Below are 22,435 nucleotides of genomic sequence, written 5' to 3'. Positions count from 1 at the left end.
TTAATCCAATAAACATGTAGGTTTATTTTAAATCAGTTTGGTACATGATACAGATTGGTTTTGCAGTTTTTAATGAACTGAAATAGAAATTTCTAAATACAGCAGTGTCTGCCTGTGCAACAAATGTCTGTAAGGTAAAACAAGGGATTTTAATAGAACTACATCTGCATGAACAAATCAGATGAAAAATCTGAAAAGGTTTCTATATACCTTCTGGATTAAAAAAAAAATTATTAATGGCTCAAGATACTAAACTGCTAAAGGAAGAAGGGAAAAGGCCGTGAGTTGTTTTAAGAGCTTTTCCTGCAAAATTGAATTCCATATTATGATTCTGTTAGAGCAGTATTCCAAATTACAGAAGATGAGAGGCCTCATCAGCTACCCTTTCACAAAAACAGCTACAGTGTTAACATGTGGCAAGGTATTTGTATCTAGGTAAATGACAATTATAGCACTGTAGCTAATTTTTGTCACTTTGGGAGGAATAGAAATTCTGTGAATTTTCAACTAAATCTTCTATCTTATAGCACTCACTAAAAACAGCCATGGCACCATAATAAAATTCTGTGAGGTACCTAGAATATTACTACTGAGGGAAACACAAGAATGTGAGGTAAGCCTACCTTTTCCCAAAAACCTTTGAAGCCAGAGATTTTAAACAATTAAGGCACTTGAAAACATTAGGTGTATGTACAAATGTGCACATAAAACAAACTTTAGCTGTACCAGCAAGTAACAAAGAAACAGTAAATCTCCATTTTAAGGACCTTTAATTATCCAAATGCAAGGAATTTTGGCTTATGAAATGGACTAAAGCAACTTGTCATTTCCTACTATAAAGTACCGAAAACCAAGTGCTAAACTCAGCCACTACAGGCTAAAGAAACTAAAACAAAAAACCTTAATGACCTAGAAAAGCAAAAGCTCACTTCAAACTAATTTAAGCCCCTGAACTAACCCAACGTGTCAAAGGCAGGGAAAAAATATCCCTCTAACGCTGAAAAAACTACCACTTCATAGAAAAACTAAAGACATAAAAGTACACATGTTTATCATACTACAGGAATTGAAACTAAGAAAGATGGGAGAGGAGGAAAAAGGAAAAGCACAATCTGTTTATCCAGGGCAATCATCATTAAAAATCTACAGTAATCGGATCAAGTCCAAATCCTTAGATTTTCTGAAATTACACTGCTCATACTCGCTGTCTCAAAACTTAAAATGATTGTCTTATTTAAATTGTTAGTAAATGATTCTAAAACAACTTATTTCCTTCTTGGCTCACAGAAGTTGCTTTTCAAGAAAGTTTGGTGGAAATCCTTTCAAGGTACAACAGTGATACTTTTTTGAAGTACAAAGGAAAATATAATTAAATCAACTTTATACCTTTTAACAGCCACAAGAAAAATGTTGGGAGGCTTATTAATATACGAAGGATTCTGACTTTGTATAACATCCTTTAAGTTAGGCTTGAAATAAAGAAGGTAACAGTATGGTATCTAAAAACAGGTTTACTACTGCTCAGATCAACAGTTACATCCTCAGACCAACCTTTCCCTTCATTAATGAGAAAGAACAAATCACCAACATGCTAGGTTATCTTCTACCTTTCAGTCTGGCTTTTAAGGCACTGTTCTTTATTTTCTCAATGATATAAGGTGCTTCACAAGTATGAACAACCTACTATACTTTAATGTTTTGTATTCTTTTCATTCATTTCTTTAAATCTGGAATGTAATTCCCTGTGTGGCATCTTATTTCTAATGTAGAAAAAATAACTGTTATCGAGCACAAAATTTTACTCTAAGGATACTAAATTTATAAATTTATTCCACTTTTGTAATGATAACCAAAAAATCCACCTGATTGATGCTCATTTGGCACATTCTTCTCAATTCTGACTACATCCTGAGTTAGGATGAAAATAATGCAGCTTTCAGGCTTTAAAATGACTACATTTAAACTGCCAAAAGAGTCATGAGGTTGTCTGTGCAGGACAATGTTTTCCATCACGTACAGAGTTACATTTGGCATTTCAAGAAGAGAGAATATAATCCCACAGCAGCAGCCATTTAAAATAAAAGAAGACAGCCACAAGGATTCATGCAGAATATTTTAAATATTCCCATTGAGCAAAATGATTTAACTGATTTTTTTTTTCTTCAAGGGTGATGCTCCTATATGCATCCTTTGAAATTTTAAAGATCCTGGAATAGCGTCTTCCATGTGGGACATCTTGAAAGATAATATTTTGGTTTCAGTGAGTTACATGCCAGTCCTTGTTAATTTAGTGGGTCTGTTTACAGAGTGTGGTAGTTTCGTTCTTTAGATTTGCAGAATTTATAGAGAAAGAAAATTACAGCCTGCACACCCAAGACAAGGACAATTCCTCCAATGAAACTGGCTGCGTCAAAGGTTGACTTCCTCACAGGTTGTGAAGTCGGAGTTAAAGTGGTATTAGTTGCACCTGTTAAATGAGATACAAGAAATCACAATACTTAATGAGTCTCACAATTCTCTACCATAATTTTAAGACCCAGCTGAGCTTCTATTTTGCCGTGTGTTAAATTCCATGATGTGTTTTCTCTTGCATTAAGTCTTTAGAGTTAGAATTTATCCCTAATTGAGGAAAACAACCATTTATCAATTCCATTCTACATTCTACCCAGCAGTATCAAGTGGTCAATACTGCTATGTAATTTCAAACATGAAAATGATAGAAAATGTTTATGTTATGTAAATTATGCTGAGAACATGTCAAGCACTTTTAAAATTTGCAATTTCTTCAGACTATATATTTTAGTTAATTGCTAGAGCAAATATTAATATTTATGTTAAAAATTCATACAACTTTTGAATTTTGCTAAGGTAAATAAAATGATTACAATTTTTCAAATCACAAAAATAATTTTAATAATCTGCGATTATAAATAATCATATAAATCTGCGATCTGTAATTCTAACAAGCAAAGAACTCATTATTAAAGGTATCTTAATTCTCATTGCAAATTTTATGAGAAAGTATTACCAAGTAACAAGGAAAAAAAACACAAAATTTTAAATTCCTTTTCAAGGAATAAAATGTTTCAAGTGGAGCACCATCCACTTTAACAAAAAGCAATTTTGTATTTAAAATAATTTTACTTTTTTCTTAAACAGAATAGCAAATAAACACTACTCTGGTGGCTGTATAAGCCGATCAGCTTTAAAATTAATTCCAACTGCTCTGTATTTCTTCTTGTGAAGACAGAATGACTTCACTGAAACTTAAAAAAAGGTAGCACCAGAATAAAGCCAAAAGAATTTTAAAAATATAAAAGATTCACCAGAATCAAAACAACAGTACTATAAATAAGGCTGGAGGGAAGGCTTCCTAACCTGTGTACCTACAGTGTCCTGTGGCATAACCTAAATATGATTTGCTTTATAACATTTCAAATCATTAATTAATAAAAAGTTAATTTTCACATGCACTGTATCAAGGGTTGTACTGTAATAAGAAATGGTAAGAAATATGATTGAAGTGCACATTTGGTCATGATCTTGGCTTTTTAGACCTTTCACAGTAAAAAAGGATGAATTTATCATCTTCATTCAAAGTGCTATGCTCTAATAAAATGAATCCCTAACAGTAATCAGTATTTAATTTTTAAGGTATAAGAAATTCAACTTCACCTATAAGTTGTACTAAAAGGCTTATTGGAAAATCATTATCATTCAATCCTAACATATCATGCCAAGTGTAATTACACATTAAAAAACTAGAAGAGGACTCTCAGCAAAACCTCTTATTACTGCTTTAACAGTCTACTATCTTGGTACTCTAAATATAAGAGATGAAATTCAGTTCATAACTATTCAAGAATAAAACTGCAAAGTGATGGCAGAAATAGTAAAAGGCAACACTGCAGACACATCCTATCTCACTATTAGTTTAAAAAAACCTCAATTACCTGTAGTAGTAGCTGTGGTGGAAGTTGTAGAAGGGGAAGGCAGAGTTGTGGTTTTAGCTGGAATGTGAACAAAATGTATTAAAAACTTGAATTTCTAATTTTCTCAATTATCTAGCATCTATCTTGTAAAAAGACTGCTACCAACTTCAACATGCTTTCAATTTTTTAGAGAATAAAGGCCAAATCTCAGGTAATGGTTCACTAATACATCTACACATCCAGAATACTAGCTTTTAAATGTATTTTAAAACATTAAACAATCATAAAATTGTATCCATGTTAGCATATATGTACACATGAAAATATAAACATCTATGTACACACCTGGATAAAGTTTGCACAAAGACATGCAGGAGGGCAAGAATTAGTATTTAGATGAGGGAATTACACAGGTTCTTTATAACTAATCTCTATTCTAAGACAAAAACCATTAACTTAAAAAGTTATGATTATAAAAATACAATTTCAGTATTTCTTATATAGGTATCAAGATTAGCTTTATCTACTTCATTTCAGGGGGTTGGCAAACTTTTCAGGGGGTTGGCAAACTTTTCTAACAGGGCAGACAGTAAATATTTTAGACTCTGTGCACTGTCTAATGCAAAAGCAGCCAAAGACAAGTAAATGAATGGGCATGGCTGGAGTCCAAAAAAATTTTATTTATAAGAACAGGTGCCCTGGGGGCCATAGTTCCCCTAATTTAGATTTTAAGAGCCCAAGGGTAATAAACTCTAGTTTACCATACTGCATGAGTTCATATAATTATCTGATGATGTCTCTAACAAAATGTACACTCATGGGAAGAATTATTTTGAATGTAAAAACATTTTAGGAACTAAAGCACTATATAAAAGAGACTTCTGTTAGAATCAATACTACTAACAGATACTAACGAACACTATAGTACGTTCACACACATTTGTACTCCTTTCTCACTGTTAGCATTGTGCCCCACCCACCAGTGGACAGTTAGGTCATCTCTCATTTCTCCATGTTACAAGCATCTTACTGGGAAATATTTGATCTCATTTTCTGATAGGAGTGATTCTTACACAGAATTCCTAGATTTTTAAGACCCATAATCCCTTCAAAGTTTTGTGCTTATATATTCTGTGAAACCACAAAAAATGCTATTTATAAATTAAACATATATCAAATTCTTTTCAATCTTAAAGTAATACTACTAATCCTATCTGACAACGTTAGAGGGGAAAAATTTGCAAATTTGTTATTTGGTTCTCATTACCCACCCTCTTAACATGGTTAAAAAAATTACTTTTTGAAACAGGCAAAACATTTACACACTTTTACTTCTGACCAAAGTATTACATAAATAAAATTTTCAGTATTAGGCACAACTTAGGGAATACCTCTACTGACCTACTCCATGTTCATTAAAAAAATTATAATTCATAGGTTATAAAAGCTGCCACCAAAAACGTAGAAAACACAGTGGAGACAGTTAAGTGAGCCTATCATTCAAAGAAACATGCTACTTCCTGCCAGTCATTTTTCCAGACATGTATATAATTAAAAAATAAAATTGTACTAGAACTACTTCATACAGTTTGTGTTCCACTTAATATGAACATTTTCCACTATATTTCTGACATAATTTTAGTCATTCTAAGATATATAATACTTATATATTATTTGTACTGGTGGAAGACTATATAAATAACCCTACTTAACTATATAAATCAGATTTTCTTTGCATTGTTTCTTAAACAGTTCCTTAATTTCTCTCTTCAGCAGCTGCCATGGAAAGAGATCATAAAAACATATGCATTTCAACCACTAATTGCCACGCAACTGATGCATTTTCTGTAAGCAAGCCCTGGCTTCCTTCCACTTTACAGAACCAAAGCGAGAGAAAACAAGAAACTCATGACAGTTCGCAGGAGAACCCAGTATGAAACAAGCAGAACTACATCAAGACTCGTAAGGAAGAAATTAAAAGCAACCCACAATGGTTTTGGGAAAACTATTTCCCCCTCTCTCCCCTTCTGTTCATATCCCACCTTCTGGAAATTCATTTTCTCTCAACATCTCGGCTTTCATTAACCTTTAACATCTCAGTCAATGACTTCTAATGGGTATTAATGGTTTATGAACACACCACACAATGTGCTCTCCCAGGTAAGTTTTATAGCATTTGCAGATTTCCATGGAGTGACTATTTCCACTGCAGCCCTTAATTCAAGCTACCAATACAGTATCACTGAGGTTGCAGTTGGATGAGCTGTGTACAACTGGGCAGCAGAAGCTGGTACAAGCTAGCCTAGGTCTTTCAAAATGAATTCTTGTCCTTGTTACAGCATCTGACCACTTCCTCCTCTGAAAAACTGAACACTTAAAACACACAGTTTTTCTTACACACACTTCTCTGCCCATCCCTACTCAAGTTTCCTATCCAGTCCTCTTCCCACCTCTTAGGCATTATTGTTCCCAAGAGTGTAGTCCTCAAGCCCAATTCTCTCCAGAAAGCTAAAAAGCTGCTGCAGTGGACTCTTACTGCCTACACTGATTATCAGTATTTTTTAGCTAAGAGCTCTCCGATCACCTCAATCAAGTCCTTTCTTTTCTACTTACTAAGCCTATCTGAATACATCTGCAACTCCTCCCCAGTGGTTCTCTAGAATTACTGCAACAGGGTATCTAATCTCCCTGTGTTCACTCTTGCCTCTTTCCAAGCACCTCTCCACACAATCAGAGTAAGTTATTTTATTAAAATGCAAATCTCATCATATGACCTTCACACTTCAAACACACCAGCAAGGCATACAATGGCAATTCCCAATCTGGCTCTTGACCTGTTGCCATTCTAGCTTAGCTTGTCCTCACCTTGTACTGAACACCCCAAATGCAATTCCCTGACCTCATTATCCTCTCTCACATCTCCTTCACATGTGCTGACCACCCTACTTTGCTTGAGAAGCTCTTCTTCTATTTTATCAGGGTAATTTCAAGAATGAACCAATCAACATCTCCAGGAAGCTGCCATCACGTATTACTCAATACACACATCTTCCTACAAATCCCCCAACACACGATGCTGCTTCCAGACCTTTCATAGTTCCTACAACAGACAAACTGCTACCCTACCTCTGTCTCTATATCCCTATCTTCTAGCCTAGTACTTATCCTGGAGTAGATTTTTTAAAAAATTATTTACCCTTCCTATCAAATTGGTAAAGATTTTTTAAAAGGAGATATGACTTAATGCTGCTGAAGGTGTGGTGAAAAACTCCAATTATTGATAGGAATGAAAAGTATTATCTTTCTGGAAAGCAATCAGTATTGAAAATCTTAAGACAGTCATCCTCTAACCTAGAATGCTGTTTGAATCAATCCTACTAGAAATGACAGCAAATATTTCCCTGTAAGATGTTCACTGCATGGAAAATGAAAGATGACCTAACTATACAACTAAGAGTAGAAGGCTAAAGGGCGTACAATAATGCGTGCAGTAAGAGGGAAGACAATTCAAAAAGTCATGGACATATCATCCAACTTCCTAGTAAGAGTATTTATTCAGATACACACAGAGGAAACACTAGAAGAACTTAAAACACTTTGGTATACTTCTAGATGATGAGAATTATAGGAATTTTAATATCCTTTAGGCTTCTGTATGTCCCAAGATTTCCACAAATCCACAAATAGTTTGCAGACTCAATACACAAAGCTGCACCAAATCTGCTCAATTCCGTGAATGTGAAACACTACAGTTGTGTGTCACTGTCATAAACAGTACATATTAATGCAAATATTATGGTCAAAGGCTAAATATGTCTACTAATTTTTAAAATTATACTAATCACTTTTAGATATTTTATTACTAAAGTTATTCATCTAGAAAGCTTAAAAACCCTGAAAGGAGGAGGACGAAAAGAGTCAATTATCTTGTATTACCTGTAGAACTGGTTGGCAACGGTGTGGTAGTGGGCACTATTTAAAAAAACAAACATGTAAGTCAAAGCTGTCTAACATACCACAATCTATAATGCTATTTCCCAACCTGCATTTGAGAACAACTTTTACAATTTTTCCATTTAACCTGTGGAGAAGACTGACAATTGCTCTGTCCCAATACTGGTCTCCCTTTTTTAGAAATAGAAGCAACGATTTTTAGTGATACACTCTCTCTCCTCCAAGACGTTTCTTAGCCTCCTTTGCAGCTAGATAGTCACATGTAACTTCTAGGAAGCATCTGGAAAGTAGATAGGGGCATCTCTTTTTCCCTTCTTCCTGCTGGTAGGAAAACCAATTTGATGGCTGGAACATGAACACTCACCTTGGAGAATAAGGTCAAAGTCATTTTTGACAAAGGACAGACCAAAAACCTAGAAGGTATCCAGATCTCTAATGGTTGTAGAAATGCCACTCTACCCTCTAGCTGCACTCAAGCCCAGACTTCCTTCACACAAGAGCCAAATTAATCTATCGATTAAACCATTGTAATTTGGGGTTTTATGTCCTTAACAGCCAAAACTAATTCTAACTGATACATTATCAAATGAGTAGAATTACTTACTCAATTTTTCTTTAAATTACTATATTTTTAAATGTTTTACTTCCTCTTGTATTATTGTACTGCTTAGAAAAGCAGTATTATCAAAAAAATCACAGGTACCCACATTAAAATAAATGTTAAAACTGTTCATTTACCACCTAAACCATATCATGCTCTCTACATAGGGTATAACTGATCTCAAACTAATCAAAGTCTCAGTTACAAAGTTCAAGTTGGGCTGGGGGGATAGATGGGGAATGGAGAAACTCCTACTAAAATTAAATAGTTACAGGTAATCTTTCAAGGTTACTGACACACTCCAATAAAACTTTATTTAATTATTATCTACATACCAATTAAGAGTTTTTCTTTCCCATTAATTTATGATCTTGTTAGAAAAATCAGCTTTCATCCAGGAATTTTAATTATTTCCTGGGCAAAGAGTTAAGGTTAAATAGTCAAGTTCCTCAAATTAAAGTAGAGAAAATGGGTGAACACAGAGAGGACTCATTTAACCACAGCGCAGACTGTGCTGCACACTGTGATATCAGCAGCACTGTAACCAGGAAAGTGCCAGAACAAGGCCGTCGAAGCCTGCAAAATGTGACCAAGAGAAGAAAGTCTAAAATGCAGTGAGCTTCTGGAAAAGTTAAAAAAAAAAAAAAAAAAAAAAAGTAGAGGAGGCATCTGCACTTCAAGAACTCCACAGTATACACAGCCAAATGATTAAACCAAGCTTCAAAGCACTGTCCTTTCAGCAATCAATATGAATATGCTATAAATAAGCCAAATTCTGAAATAAAACTTCCTGAGGCAATGATCTTCCTTACCTCTCTGCGGCCACTTTTCCCAGAAACCAATGTGAATACTTACCAGAACAGAATTCTGTGCCATTCACCACCTGGCAATCACTAACTGTTGAATTATCTGAACAATAGCTTCTACCTGTTATGGGGGGAAGAAAACAAAACAAAAAACAAACAAGTGAATAAAATAACCCCAGCACCAATTATTCACTAATATCTTTGACTTACTATGCTTCAGAACTGCTTCCAAAAATTAAACTCAGGTATAAACTCTTTAGAAGAACACAGATCAACAAAACACTTCATTATTTTCTTTTTCCCATTATTTTACAACTATCACTCAGGATGTCTCCAAATACCCTTTTTAAATCCACATGAATATACTAAACAGATGAATCAGAAACAAAGCAATCTCAGAGTTGTGGTACTGCATAAGGAAGGCTGCTAGAATCCACAGGAGGGCTGAGTCAGTAGGGGAAAGTGCTCAGAATCTAATACGGGCTTAGTAAACAGGGGAGGTGCCTCACATCAGCAGTGGGACCTCTGTTCCAGATCTCTGTAGTCTTACACACTTTCTAAAACCGCTTTCCTGGATGGGAAGACTTGTAGCTAAAGTTTAAGGGAAAGCTTTCTCCAATATATCCTACAGTGAGGCATTCAATCTCCAAAACTTGCCAACTCTGCCATACGTGGAGGGGTGCACTTTTAAACTTCATTTTATGACCTAAAAATAAGTGATCCTCACACAACAAAAAAATTAATTTAACCCCAAATTAAGCTAATACCGTACTTTTATAAGAGGCTTTTAAACTTTGTTACACAGTGACATAATTTCAGTACTCTTAATTTTTTCAGTGACTAATAAAAACGCTTAACGTGTAGCTTTGGCTTTTTCTTTGTATAAAAAAAAACCTGAGAGACTGTTTTACCGGTAAGAAAAAAATGCAACCACTTTACCTTAAGAAGTCAGAATACTTCATGCTGTAATCCTGTGGTTCTAATAAAAACCTTAATGGCATTTCAAAGTATCTCCATCTAGCTCTTTATCCCTCAATCAAATTAAAGGTAACTTTAAAACTTAACAGAAGCACAAGTCAACTCTATCTCATTCTTTTCCCCTAGCTAAGTATTAAACAAAGTTTCATACGGTCTCTTTATAGTTCATCTCGAAGAACATCTACAGATGAGAAATGCCTGAAACATTTTTCTGGGGAACAGTTTTCAGGGGTAAATTTCACAACTTACTTTCATAGCGAATTTCAGTGTATGAGTACACTAATCTAACTACAAAGGTCTGAATTCTCTCTTCCTTTTTTAAACTAGTGACCGTTAATTATCAAGCCTAAGAAATTAAAGGGGAAAGAATGGGAGACATGAAAATATTTCAGGGGGAGTATTAAGCAACTGGTACTTCAAAGAAAAAGTGCGTGATTTGCAAAATAAATAGTACACACCATTCTAAATGCTCTACATAATTTTCAAATGCTAAGAACAAAACAATACTGAGTTCTCAAAATTAAAGCAATCCCAAAGTTTCTTACCTTTACATTCTATCCAAAAGCAGGCAGTATTAGCAGTGCTAGCATTAAAACAGGAAACACAGCTTTTGCGGCTTTCACAGATTTCTGGGAGGATGGGGATAGGGCGTTGAGGGTTAAAATACATAAAATCAATTAGTTGGTATCTCATTTTGAGTTTGTACGACTTATCTTTTTTAAACAACAATAAGCATTACATACAATATCAGACTTGCTAATTCAGAGAAATGGCAAAACTTTATAACCCATCCACAGATGAATGGATAAAAACGTGTTACACACACAATGGAACACTATTCAGCCATTAAAAAAGGAAATCCTGTCATACGCTACAACTTGGATGAAACTTGAGGACATACTAAGTGAAATTAGCTAGTCACAAAAGAGCAAATACTGCATGATTCCACTTATAACGTATCTAAAATTATCAAACTCTGAAGCAGAAAATAAAATGATAGTTGCCAGGGGCTGGGGGGAGGAGAAATGTAGGTTTGCTGTTCAATTAATATAAAGTTTCAAGCAAGATGAAAAATTCTGGGGATTTTCTATTCGTCACTATGCTTATAGTTAATACTGTACAATACACTTAAAATTTTAAGAGGGTAGATCTCACATTATGTTTTTTTAACCCACACAGAGAAGAAAAAAATTATAATGTAGCTTACTAAGAAATTCCAATCATTATAAATGATTTAAGAAGCCAGAAGTCAACTCATGAGAAAGGGAAAAAAGTACAACCTAGCAGGAATGCTCAGTATTTCGTGGTACATATTTAAACAACGCCTTTTTACACATTTTTTACACAGCAACTATTTCACAGACACTCAGTGTTTCTTGAGGCATTTAAAGTATCATTAAAAAAGAAAAATAGTGGAAAAGACACTATGTTACAAGACCAACACTACACATAGGGAAATCACTACCCCAAAACATCAGATGATACACTGGAATATGTAATAGTAATAAGAGACTTACTACTGGTTGAACCCAAGCTCCGATGGTGCCCATTTTGAAAAGCAGAGACTGGTAAATGATCCACTCTTTCTGGGATTCTCCACACAAGAGTGTGAAATACAACCCATCTGGAGGGGGGCTACATTCACGTACACATAATTTAACAAGAGAGCAAGGTCTCTGTCAATAATTTAAGCCAAATGACCCTGAGATAAGACATTAATTTAATGTCTGGACAAACAAATGGACTATAGGATTGGGCTCTATCCATTTTCCTAAAAGCTAGATGCCCCCCAAAACATTCTCATTTGTTTTCCCCGTGCCTAAAAATAGTTCTGCACAGAGGCACTGCATTTCAATATTTATCAGAGACTGGGACGTTCTCTGGGGGAGGGGGCTGTGAGGGGTCATAAGGTAGAAGTATGTTCTTTAGAGGTTCGCATATAGATGAAAATGCTAGTTGTTTAAAATCTTTTGTTTGATGATGAATGCTTGGGTAGTATAGTGAAAGTTAATTAAAACGAACTAAACGTGCTGCCCTTTAGACTGCAGCTTATCCAACTACCACTTACAGAAAACACAAATCATCTCCTTCGCACTCATTTCAATTACACAAATACAATTAACATATTTCCAAGCCTCTCTTTAAACACACACACACTCCCCAAAACAACAATTCTAGGAGGAAACTACCAAATAAGCACAAGACAAAAACATATCCTGCTCTATTATCTTAGAAATTGCGCGATTAGAATTTCCAGTATTGTACTGCAATTTTCCTCATTTAAAATGTTTGAACTTCACCATTACATATTCCTAAAGCTTAACAAACAACATTAAGTTTATTATATATTTCATTAAACTCTTACAAAATACAAAAACCAGGGAAGACACTGTAGAACAACACGAACAGCCTGTAAAATAAGCCAAGGTAAGAATCCTTACACTTCAGCAATTCTTCGGTCAAAATGCCAGTTACTCCTTACCCAATATTAACTAGGATAACCAATCACACTAGACTGCAGGCTTTAAATATCTAAAAGAGGTTCTTCACTTTGCTACTTCAAATTTATCTCCCTGTGTGGTCACAGCACTGACATTTCCTGTCCTAAGATTCAGTGTATGCCTCAACCAGCTCCCAAATCGACTGCAGAGCTTAACAGAAAGTGTTTCTGATCACGTTTTAGAAAACTGACACATCTGGGTTTCAATCTCAGCTTCACAATCTACTAAACACATGGTTCCGCCGAGTTACTTTAATCCCAACCACTTCCCAGGTTTCACCATCTATCGTCTAGTTCAGCCTAACATACGAAGAGACATACGCGAAGCACCGGGGACACGAGTGTACTTTTCCTTCTTTGCGCATAGCATGAAATGTAAGATTTTTATTAATTAAATGCTCAAACTCAGATATGTCCCATACCTATCCGCAAAAACTATGTAATTAAATCTTGGGCGACTTATTTTTTGAGGCACCAGCGAGCATTAACGTCTTCAGCGTCTCTTCCCCTCTTTAACCAACTTCGGGAGAAGCTTCCCTTCGGAAAATACACCTGGATGGACAAACGACTAACCCCAGGGAGTGGGAGTTCGGTCTCATCGCCAACTTTGGAGGCGGTCGCCTCGCCCCACAATCAACCCTACCGCCGCCACCGCGGAAGGAAGCCACGTCCCCTCTTCCGAGCCTGAAGTGAGGCTGGGGATTACGACGCACTTTTAAATTGCCACTTCGGCGCGGGACACTGCGGGGTCGGAAACGAAGCCCGATGGCCCCAAGGCTCGGCGGCCCCTTTCCCCAGGGCGCTCCCTGACTGCGGCCACCACGGCCGCTCCGGCCTCGGACGGGCCGCCATGTTGCCCAAGAGCGGCCCGCCCCGGCCCAGCGCCCACCACGGGCAGAGGATGCGGCAAGGCCGGACGGGCGGGCGCGGAAAGCCCGTTGGACCAGCGCTCACCAGGTGCTGGAGTGGTGACCGTCGGATGCGTCGTCGTCGTCACCGGGGCTATCTTGGTGGTCGTCGGTGAAGTAGTGGGTGTAGTCACGTTCGGGGTCAAATCGGAGCTCTGAGCCGCGGTCAGCACGCACAGAGCGGCCAGGCAACCGGCCGCCCAAAGCAGCGGGCGGGAGAGTCCCAACATCGCGTCCTTGGGAATGACTTTCGAGCGAAGACTGAGGCACCCAACGCTGCGTTTGTCCCTCTATTCCCTAAGGCGCCGCCTCGGAGACTCCGCTCCCCTTACGGGCGCGCGCCGGGGTCACGTGAGGAATCCCAAGCCGTGGCGTGCGGAGGCGGGGCGCCGGCGATACCAACTGAAACCCCACGGGAGGGGAAACAAGAGCGTCGAGAGGAAATAGAGGGAAGATGTCCCTACAAGTGACTGTAATATAGCAAAGAAACTGTTCAGACTCAGGAAACTCTTTTATTTGCCCTCAGGGTGCCACACTGGACGTGTAGGAGGTATTCTCGTCCCTGAGATAGAGAAGGCTCCCACCCCGGCTTGGATTCAACAACCTACATGACGTGGTGACGGCGTCCCCCTGAAAGACCTGCTGGGCAGTAATTCCGCGGCCCCATGTGATCTCGGGGGCCACGCCTCCTGGACCTGAGTGCTGCTGAGCGGAAGTGGTTTCTAAGCGGTGCGCAAAAGTTAAGTTTGTACTGTCGTCCTGCGTTCCGAGGTGCTTGCATATGTATCGTTCAGAGGACCTGCGCTTTTTTCCTTGAAAATCGATTTTGCTGGAAGTAACCCTGTGTTAGAACAATCTAGGGAAATAGAGACACCTCGTGGTTGAGGAGTTTGTGCTCCGCCGCCCACGTTGTGTGACCGACTGAAACACCGAAAGCGGTCTCCTATCTTCCAGTCGGAGCCGCACACCATCTATCTCTGTCACACTTTCCCTGACTTTTCCAAATTTCTTGCGATTTCACCCAGCGGTAGTAGCAGCCAGTCGGTGACACTGCTGTAGTCAATCAAAGATGATATGGGTTGGAAATCCCTCTGGTCCGTTCCCACCTTCACTTTACAAGTGAAACCGAGACTCAGAAGTGACTTGACTGAAAGGCGCAATCATTTATCATCAGGGCTGGATTTCGAAATGCCTGTTCATGTTCTGTCACTGATCAGGCTTTTAGTTAGGGTGAGCGCCATCTGATGCCCAATCACAGAAATATTCACAAGGGCATCCATGTTTATATCAAATGGTAAAAGTTAGATTGTAAAAGCTGTATTAAACGCTGGTTTCAGCTATTTGTAGTTATTCAATTTTAATTATGCATATTTACCCTAAAAATAACAGAACTTGCTTTTTGAGATCTGCTTTGCTCTGAACAGCATCCCCACCCTTGCCGAAGATGACTACAGAAGTGCTATATCTTTTTTTGCCTAACCATGAAAGCCTTCCTAAACTAAAATGTAATCAGTGGGGTCCTTCTGTACCCTCATGACTATGAACATATTTGTTCCATCGACTACACTAGTTGGAGATTCGCTTGGATGTAAACAAACTGATGCTTTTTGACTGATCCAACCTACAGCCAGAAGCATGAGAGTGCAGCCAAGTGAGGCTGCAGCCATCATCAGCCTTCAAACAATGAAAGGTAGCTGTTCTCTCAGGATACCTTTAAACAGTATTTATTCAGCACATGACCATATGACAATTGAAGGCACTAGTCAACTTTTACATTTTTAGGTTGAAATATAATAGAAGTTGTATTCTCTTTCCAGATCCTAATGGATTATCTTGTTTAAGCGCCAAGATGAACACATCCCATTGTGGAGGCCATTGTTTAACAGTTTACCATCTGGGCATTCAACTCTAGTCCTCAGATTTTTGTTAGTCTTTGTAAGGGGACATTTCACTCTTGTTTTAAAACTAGAAAAAGCATTGGCTAATTTTATTTTATTTTACATGGCATCTGTTGAGCTAGATCAAGGAAGACTTCCAAAGTTACTTTCGCCATTTCAGAGCAGGGACTGGCATCTATAATACAGTTTTAACACGTATTAAACCTGCTGTAATATTTAAGTAACTTGCACAAAATTGGAAAAGGATTGTAATAAATCAGAGATTATTAGTGAGCTGAAACTGTATGGTCAGATTCTTACTATTAACACTGTGATTAGGGTTGGTGTTAAGATACTAGAGATACTCTCATTAGGAGGCTCTCCACTTTGACAACAGATATTTCCTTGATAACTTGCAGGGTTTCAGAGAGAAGCATTACAATTTAGAGCAATTGTTCTCAACCTTGGCTGAACATAGGAACCAACAGGAAGTTTTGAAAAGTACTAATGCCTGAGTACTGATTTAATTAGTCTGGTATAATGTCTGGGCATCAGGAGTTTTAAAAGCTCCCCAGATGTTTCTAATCTGCCATCTGCAAACCACACACAGCTTTACTCTTCTCAAAGTGTAGATCATGAACCAATATCATTCATACCACTTGAAAACTTGTTAGAAACACGATGTCTTGGGCCTCACCTCAGACCTGATGCATACCCCGCATTTGCACGAGAGCCGTATGCACACCTATTAAAGTCTGAGAAGACTGCTTTGCACTTTGACCCATGGAGAACTATTCTATCCTCCTAAATGGCTGCAATTCCTTTCAGTACAAAATTACATCAAGCAAGACATGTTGGAAAGTTTTTTCTCTTTGTTTGGTTTTTTGTTTGTTCTACAAATGTATGTAAGGTCTGGGTACAAACAAAATTTCTGAATGTGCTGGAGTCACGGAGCTCAGCCTAGGTTCCCTGTGTGCTGGCACCTGAGACGCATTTATAGTTTATCTGCTTTAAATCCTGGGTATGCTGGAGCTTTTTCCATTATATCTCTTAGTCCTTTAGGAAACAGAAAGAATACTTTTAGATAACATCCCCCAAGTTCAAGCTATACTACACCCCAGGCAGTTTCTGATATCCAGCGTTAGCTACTACCTCCCCCTGCACCCAGGTATCTGTTGTGCTCCTCCCAATCCTGTCTTGGAGAGCTGATTTTCACCCAGGACACAATCAGATGGATATTCTGGTTATTAAAATATTCAATTGATTCTGTACTGAATGGTAAATAGCACTGCCCTGAGCAGCCCAGGTGTCCCAGTTCCTTCCCTGAGACCCCAGACTGCCTGTTGCCTCTTCAGCAGTGGAGGGCTCACCTCTGGTCCAGCCAGGAGCTCTAGGACCTTGTATCAGACCTCTAGTCACTGCCCCTTCTGATTGTTCAGTATTTGCTTACCTCCCTGCTGCCTTAATGAAATCAAAGTTTCTTGTCTCATCATTTTGCCTCATTCTTTTCTGTTGTCACACTTGTGTTTTATAACTTTTATCCTTCTTCCACATACCTGCGTGCCACAAGTCCCTCATATGTCTGTCTATGGCTTTAACACATCCCCGTGGTTCTTAACGTGTGGTCTCCAGACCAGCAGATCAGCATCACCTGAAACATGTTAAAAAGGCAAATTCTCCAACCAGCTCCAGACCCACTGAATCAGAAACTGAGGGAGGCACAGGAATCTGTGTTTTAATAGGCTCAAGCATTTCTTTATTTTATTTTTTAAATTTTCTCTTTTTTTTTAATATTCAAGCATTTCTTATGCACATGGAAGTAAAAGAATCTATGATTTACCACATTTCAAAGCTCCCTTTCAAGTATCAAACTTTGTAATTTATGTTGTATATGTTGCTACTGAGTTTATTACAAATATTTTGTATGATGTATAAAATTTATTGCAGATATGGACTGACTAGATTTGCCAGTTTAAGTTGTGATTCCATTTTGGGAAGGGTAGTGGATAGTATAAGCAATATAATTGTTTAAAAAATGAGTTTCCAGGGAGAGAGAGTATCACTAGGTTGGTAGAGATCAGTTTTAATTTTGATAATATACCTTTGAGTTAATTCTGTCAATTGAAAATTAATGTGAGAATAGCATAACAGGGACTTGATGTTTCTTGAAGTGACGTTGATGATGATGATGTTATTTTTGTCGGTGGCAGTTGACTGGTTTTTGTGGGTTGATATTTCAGAAGGGTAACTAATTTTTATCGAACTTATGCTGTATGTCAAGGATCACTAGTGGTGTCTTCACACATCATCTCAATTAATCCTCAAACCACCATGAGATAGATGTACCCCCATTTTAATAATGAAATTGAAAAGTAAATAATGGTATTGTTATTGATTCTATAAATTTACTCAGGGACTCACTAAAGTTTTAGAGCCAGAAGGGAGCTGACAACTTCCTTACTTCCGTAAGTACTTTTTACAAATGAGAAAAATGAAAGGTTAAATGATTTGACAACCTTATTGCTAGGTAGCCAGGACTAAAACAAATACACATGATTTAAAATGTGTATAAAGTGTAAATATTCGAGTATGGAATCCTGAGGTTGCCAGACCATTCATTAGCAAATAGCTGGCATTGTTTGGAGTTGGGGAAAACATATTCTTTAGACAGTTTTTTAAAAAATTTTTTCTTGGGGGGCAGGTAATTAGGTTTATTTATTTATTTTAATGTAGGTACTAGGGATTGAACCTAGGACCTCATGCAGGCTAAGCATGCACTTTACCACTGAGCTATACCAACCTCTTAGAATTTTTTGTTGTTGTTAAGGAAAAAAAAAAAAAAACAGGCAGGAGGGTATAGCTCAAGTGGTAGAACAAATGCTTAGCATGCATGAGATCATGGGTTTAATCCTTGGTACTGCCATTAAAAAAATAAATAAATACATCTAATTACCTACCCCCAAAATAATAATAAATACAATTTAATTTTTTTAAAAACCCAGAATTTATTTATTTAATATATTCATCACAAGGGCTTAACCACACAAAAAACAAAAACAAAAGTGACACCACAGATAAGATACAGAGTCCTATACAGAAATCAAGGAAAGGACAGGCCATCTAAGGAAAAAAATAAGATGACACAAGGAGAGAGCTGGACAGCCCAAGTCAGGGCTTTTGGCTGGAGACCTGCTTTAAGCAGGTTTCTTGCAGGTTAGAATTTTAAATATTTATCTCAAATCTCCACTAATAAGAAAAATGTCCAGATACTACACACTCCACTTATTAACATGGCTTAGTGTAAGATCTAGCAATGTGTACTTGACTTTGCCATATCAGCAGTTAGGGCAAAGTCACATAACTAACTTTTTGTATAGATCATCACAATGCCTTTACTCTTATACTTGTAGACTTGGTAAAATTTAGAATTCCTTTGTTTAATCAAATCGAAGTCTCTCAATTTGGTTAAATCAAAATATTATACTTGGCGTTAATTGGAATAAGTTTTTAAGTCCTTTGTAACAATCAGTTTCTCCAAACAACATGGTTAAACATATGAATCATTTTAAGACAGAATATATTCTATTACAGAAGTATCACGGTGTGATGATGGTAATAAAAAACACTGCATAGACAGATCTGTGATTAAAGTTTCTACACAGCCTGAAAGTAGGACTTGAAATTAAACACAGGCATCATGATCTTGCCATCCTTTAGACGGTGGTTAGCAGAGTTCTACTTTTACATTGCAGCTAAGCTGAAAAATAAAGGGAGCTGAGATCAGTTTCTTATACCCATGCAAAGATCTCAGTTCTTTCATAGTATCAGACAAATGCTTTATGCCCTAATATACAGGTTCATTGCCAGTATGAATTGCCCTACTGCTTGTTATTACATGACTAAGGCTTGTAATTTGTTTTAACCATGATCTTTGCAAAGCGTCAGTTTCATCCATCACATGCTTCATGAGTTGGTGAGAGTCTTTGTAGCAAGCCCAGCGTCCCTTTGTTTGAGATGTTACCAATCTGTCCAGAGAAACCCCTCCAGAGGCCTAGCGAGCGGATCTGGAGGTTTCATATAAACAGCTTGAATTCTCAGGGTGGCCAAAACTCGTAAGAATAGAAGAGGAGAAACCTCCTCTTCAGTGTTTCCTTAGTCTAGCTGTTAGTCATTGAGGAACTTTTTTTTAAATACAAGTTCCTCGGCACCAGGAGTTTATTAAGCATGCATGTATCGCGCACTTACAGGCCTACTCAAGGTCGTGTCTACACACGATTGATTCCTTGAACCCTTACAACAACTCTGGGATAGGTGCTACTGTTTTGAGATGAGGAAATAGAGGCACAGTGAAGTTCTTGCCTGAGTTCGTACAGCAAGTAAAGGGCAGAGCCAGGATTCCAAACCCAGGCGGTCTGGCTCTAGAACACACGTTCTTAACTCTGCTGCCCTTGGGGGAGTTGAGAATGTAAGGCAGGCAGTATGCTTTCTCCCCATCCTCCTCTCAGATCTTAGGATAGAAGTATATGCCAATATGAATGAAGCTGTTATTTTAAAAAGAAAGAATATGCCAGTTGTCAGGGGGTAGGGATGATAGGGAGCAGGGGAGTAGGTGTAACCATAAAGGGCTATCCTGAGGGAGGTCTTTGTGGCACTCAAGAAGGTCTGTATCTTGATTGTGGTACCAGTCACGCAGATCTACACGTGATAAAATGACAGCTGTACCAGTGTCAACTGCCTGGTTTTGATATTGTACTCTAGCTGTGTAGATAGGCCACTGGGGAAACTGGGTGATCCGTACACAGGACTGCCCTATAGAATTTTTGCAACTTCCTATGAATCTATAATCATTTCAAAATTAAAAATTAAAGTGGTGAGAGTAATAGCTCAGTGGTAGAGCACATGTTTAGCACTTACGAGGCTCTAGGTTCAATCCCCAGTACCCCCATTAAAAAGAAAAAAAATTTTTTTTAATCCTTTGGCTATCTGGCAAGCTTCAAGTCAATTAGAGGGCTGTCTCCTTAAGACTGGCTCAAAGAGAGATCATTCTTGGAAGACAAAGCTTTGGCTAAGGGCAAGAAAAGCTCAATGGCTCTGGGCAGAAAAACAGTGCAACAGCACGGATGGTGGCAGCAGAGCATGGTCACCGCTGACAGAGGCAAGCACTTCACTGGCTACAGAAAGGAGGCTGAAACCTGTTACTTACATCTTGCAGTGATTCCCAAGTAACCAGTGCCCAGGTGACTAAGTAAGAACCTCCGGGGGGAGAGCTGACAGTACATACAATCCCTGTCCCACATCTCAAGATTCTGCGGGTCAAGGATGGGGTCCAGCAGCCTGTGTTGAAAAAGTTCCCAAGGTGACAGGAGTTTAAGCATCTCAGCTTAAGGGAACAGCTGATAAAGCTGGATCCCAATAACATCTCAGGAACCCACCACCAGAGACTATAACCCAAGCTCTTGGTTTTCGTATGGTTAGAATGGCTCAGAGACGAGCATTCTATTCATGTCATATAAAGGCATCCAAAGTGTGTACCCGTTTCTAAATGCTGTGTATGAACAGTGAACTATTACAATGAATTTTTTTTCTATTACCTCTTTCCTATTCGGTTATTTACCAAGTTTCTTATGGCAGAAGTATAATTACAGACAACAACATAATTCTATTATAGGTACAAATGTTTTAGGATTCAGAGGCCATTATGTTCTGCTGCTAAATTAAGAATGGTTTTGGCTACAAGTAACAAAAGAGTCAACCAACAGGCAGGGGTCTATCTGCCTCAGATAGTAAGAAGCCCAGATGTAGGTAGTTGTTGGTATTGGTTCCACAGCTCGAGGGTTGGGGCTGACTTCTGTGTTGTTCTCTTGGCCTGACCTTCATGGCTCCAGCCTCTCTGCATTCAAGACTGGGTGGAGGGTCCCACAGCCACTCCTAGCTGCAAAGGAGGCTGAAATAGTGTGTAATCTTGCTTTTATTGTCTTTACAGCAGAGACAAGATAGGAAACTGGGGAAAGAGTGGGTGTTGGGTGAGCTAATCTACAACGTCTCCCACAGTTTTCAAATTAAATTTTATCAAGCACTGTTTAATTAAATCTAGAAACAGCGGATCAGATATATGATAAAAAAATTGTCAGAAATTATTGATATGAAAATTAAGCATAAAGATCTCCACTATCAATAATTCTACATTGTTGTACTGGTCTTTCATTTTCTGTGGGAACCAGTTCTAGTTGTTGAAGAACATCTGTTCCTTCAATCAATTGCCTATATAGGGGAAAAAATGGAAAACATACTCAGTCTTAAATTTTCACATTTAGATTACATTCCTAAACTGAGTCCTATCTAGCTTAGCTAAGGCTATTTCCTACAAATTAAATTAATATCAGTCATAAATGTCTTAAATAGCTCTAGATGTGTCCACTTTGCCATGGTTCCTTCACATCTGCTCTGGGACCTTTCCCATCTGTTATCCTCGTGGCCATCAGAATGACCTTTTAGAAATGCAACTATGATCTCATCTCCCTGCATAAAACACTTCAGTCATTTCCCATTATCCTTATGATAAAGACCAAAAATCACTACCATGGCTGGCCTCCCTAATCCCCAAGGGGCTACCTTGCAACATGCTCCCTGTCCTCTTGGCTCCAATTGGACTGGCTCTCAGCACCTCAGTAGCCCTGTGTGCCCTTCCTGCCACAGCTGTCGCCTTTGCACATGTCCTCCCAGTACCCCTTTGCCTGGTCACCTCCTAGTCTTCCTTCAGACCTTACTCAGTCATCACTTCCTTGGGGGAAGTTTCCCAGACACCCATTTCTGATTATATCAAGTTCCCCTATGCTTTATAGAGTGATCGGGGTTAAATTTGACATTTATTTGTATGTT

At 38.1% G+C, this 22,435-nt stretch overlaps 2 protein-coding genes across 5 annotated transcripts in view; both read right to left on the bottom strand.

Annotated features, from left to right (window-relative positions):
- Positions 1-4: 4 nt before the first annotated feature.
- On the bottom strand, positions 5-14,031 carry CD164 (CD164 molecule). Its single transcript, XM_010989601.3, has 6 exons — positions 13,726-14,031; positions 10,817-10,900; positions 9,343-9,414; positions 7,869-7,904; positions 3,954-4,010; positions 5-2,467 (listed from the first exon to the last, which is right to left on the bottom strand). The coding sequence occupies exons 1-6, from the start codon at positions 13,907-13,909 to the stop codon at positions 2,301-2,303; spliced, it is 600 nt and encodes a 199-aa protein (XP_010987903.1). The 5' UTR covers positions 13,910-14,031; the 3' UTR covers positions 5-2,300.
- A 4,347-nt stretch (positions 14,032-18,378) lies between these two features.
- Positions 18,379-22,435, bottom strand: part of PPIL6 (peptidylprolyl isomerase like 6) — a 32,674-nt gene continuing 28,617 nt past the window's right edge. For 3 of the 4 annotated variants that reach the window (XM_064486795.1, XM_064486796.1, XM_010989600.3), the window contains one exon: positions 19,121-21,817. In XM_064486795.1, coding sequence (XP_064342865.1) covers positions 21,706-21,817 — 112 coding nt within the window. In that variant the 3' untranslated portion in view covers positions 19,121-21,705. Of the gene's footprint in view, positions 21,818-22,435 lie in introns of all 4 variants that reach the window. The other variant, XM_031456146.2, reaches the window with a different exon arrangement.

Source organism: Camelus dromedarius, chromosome 6 (genome assembly GCF_036321535.1).
Source record: "Camelus dromedarius isolate mCamDro1 chromosome 6, mCamDro1.pat, whole genome shotgun sequence".
In the NCBI taxonomy this organism is placed as follows: Eukaryota; Metazoa; Chordata; class Mammalia; order Artiodactyla; family Camelidae; genus Camelus; species Camelus dromedarius.
The sequence above is the reverse complement of the archived record's forward strand: the minus strand, read 5'-3'. Positions and strand labels throughout refer to the sequence as shown.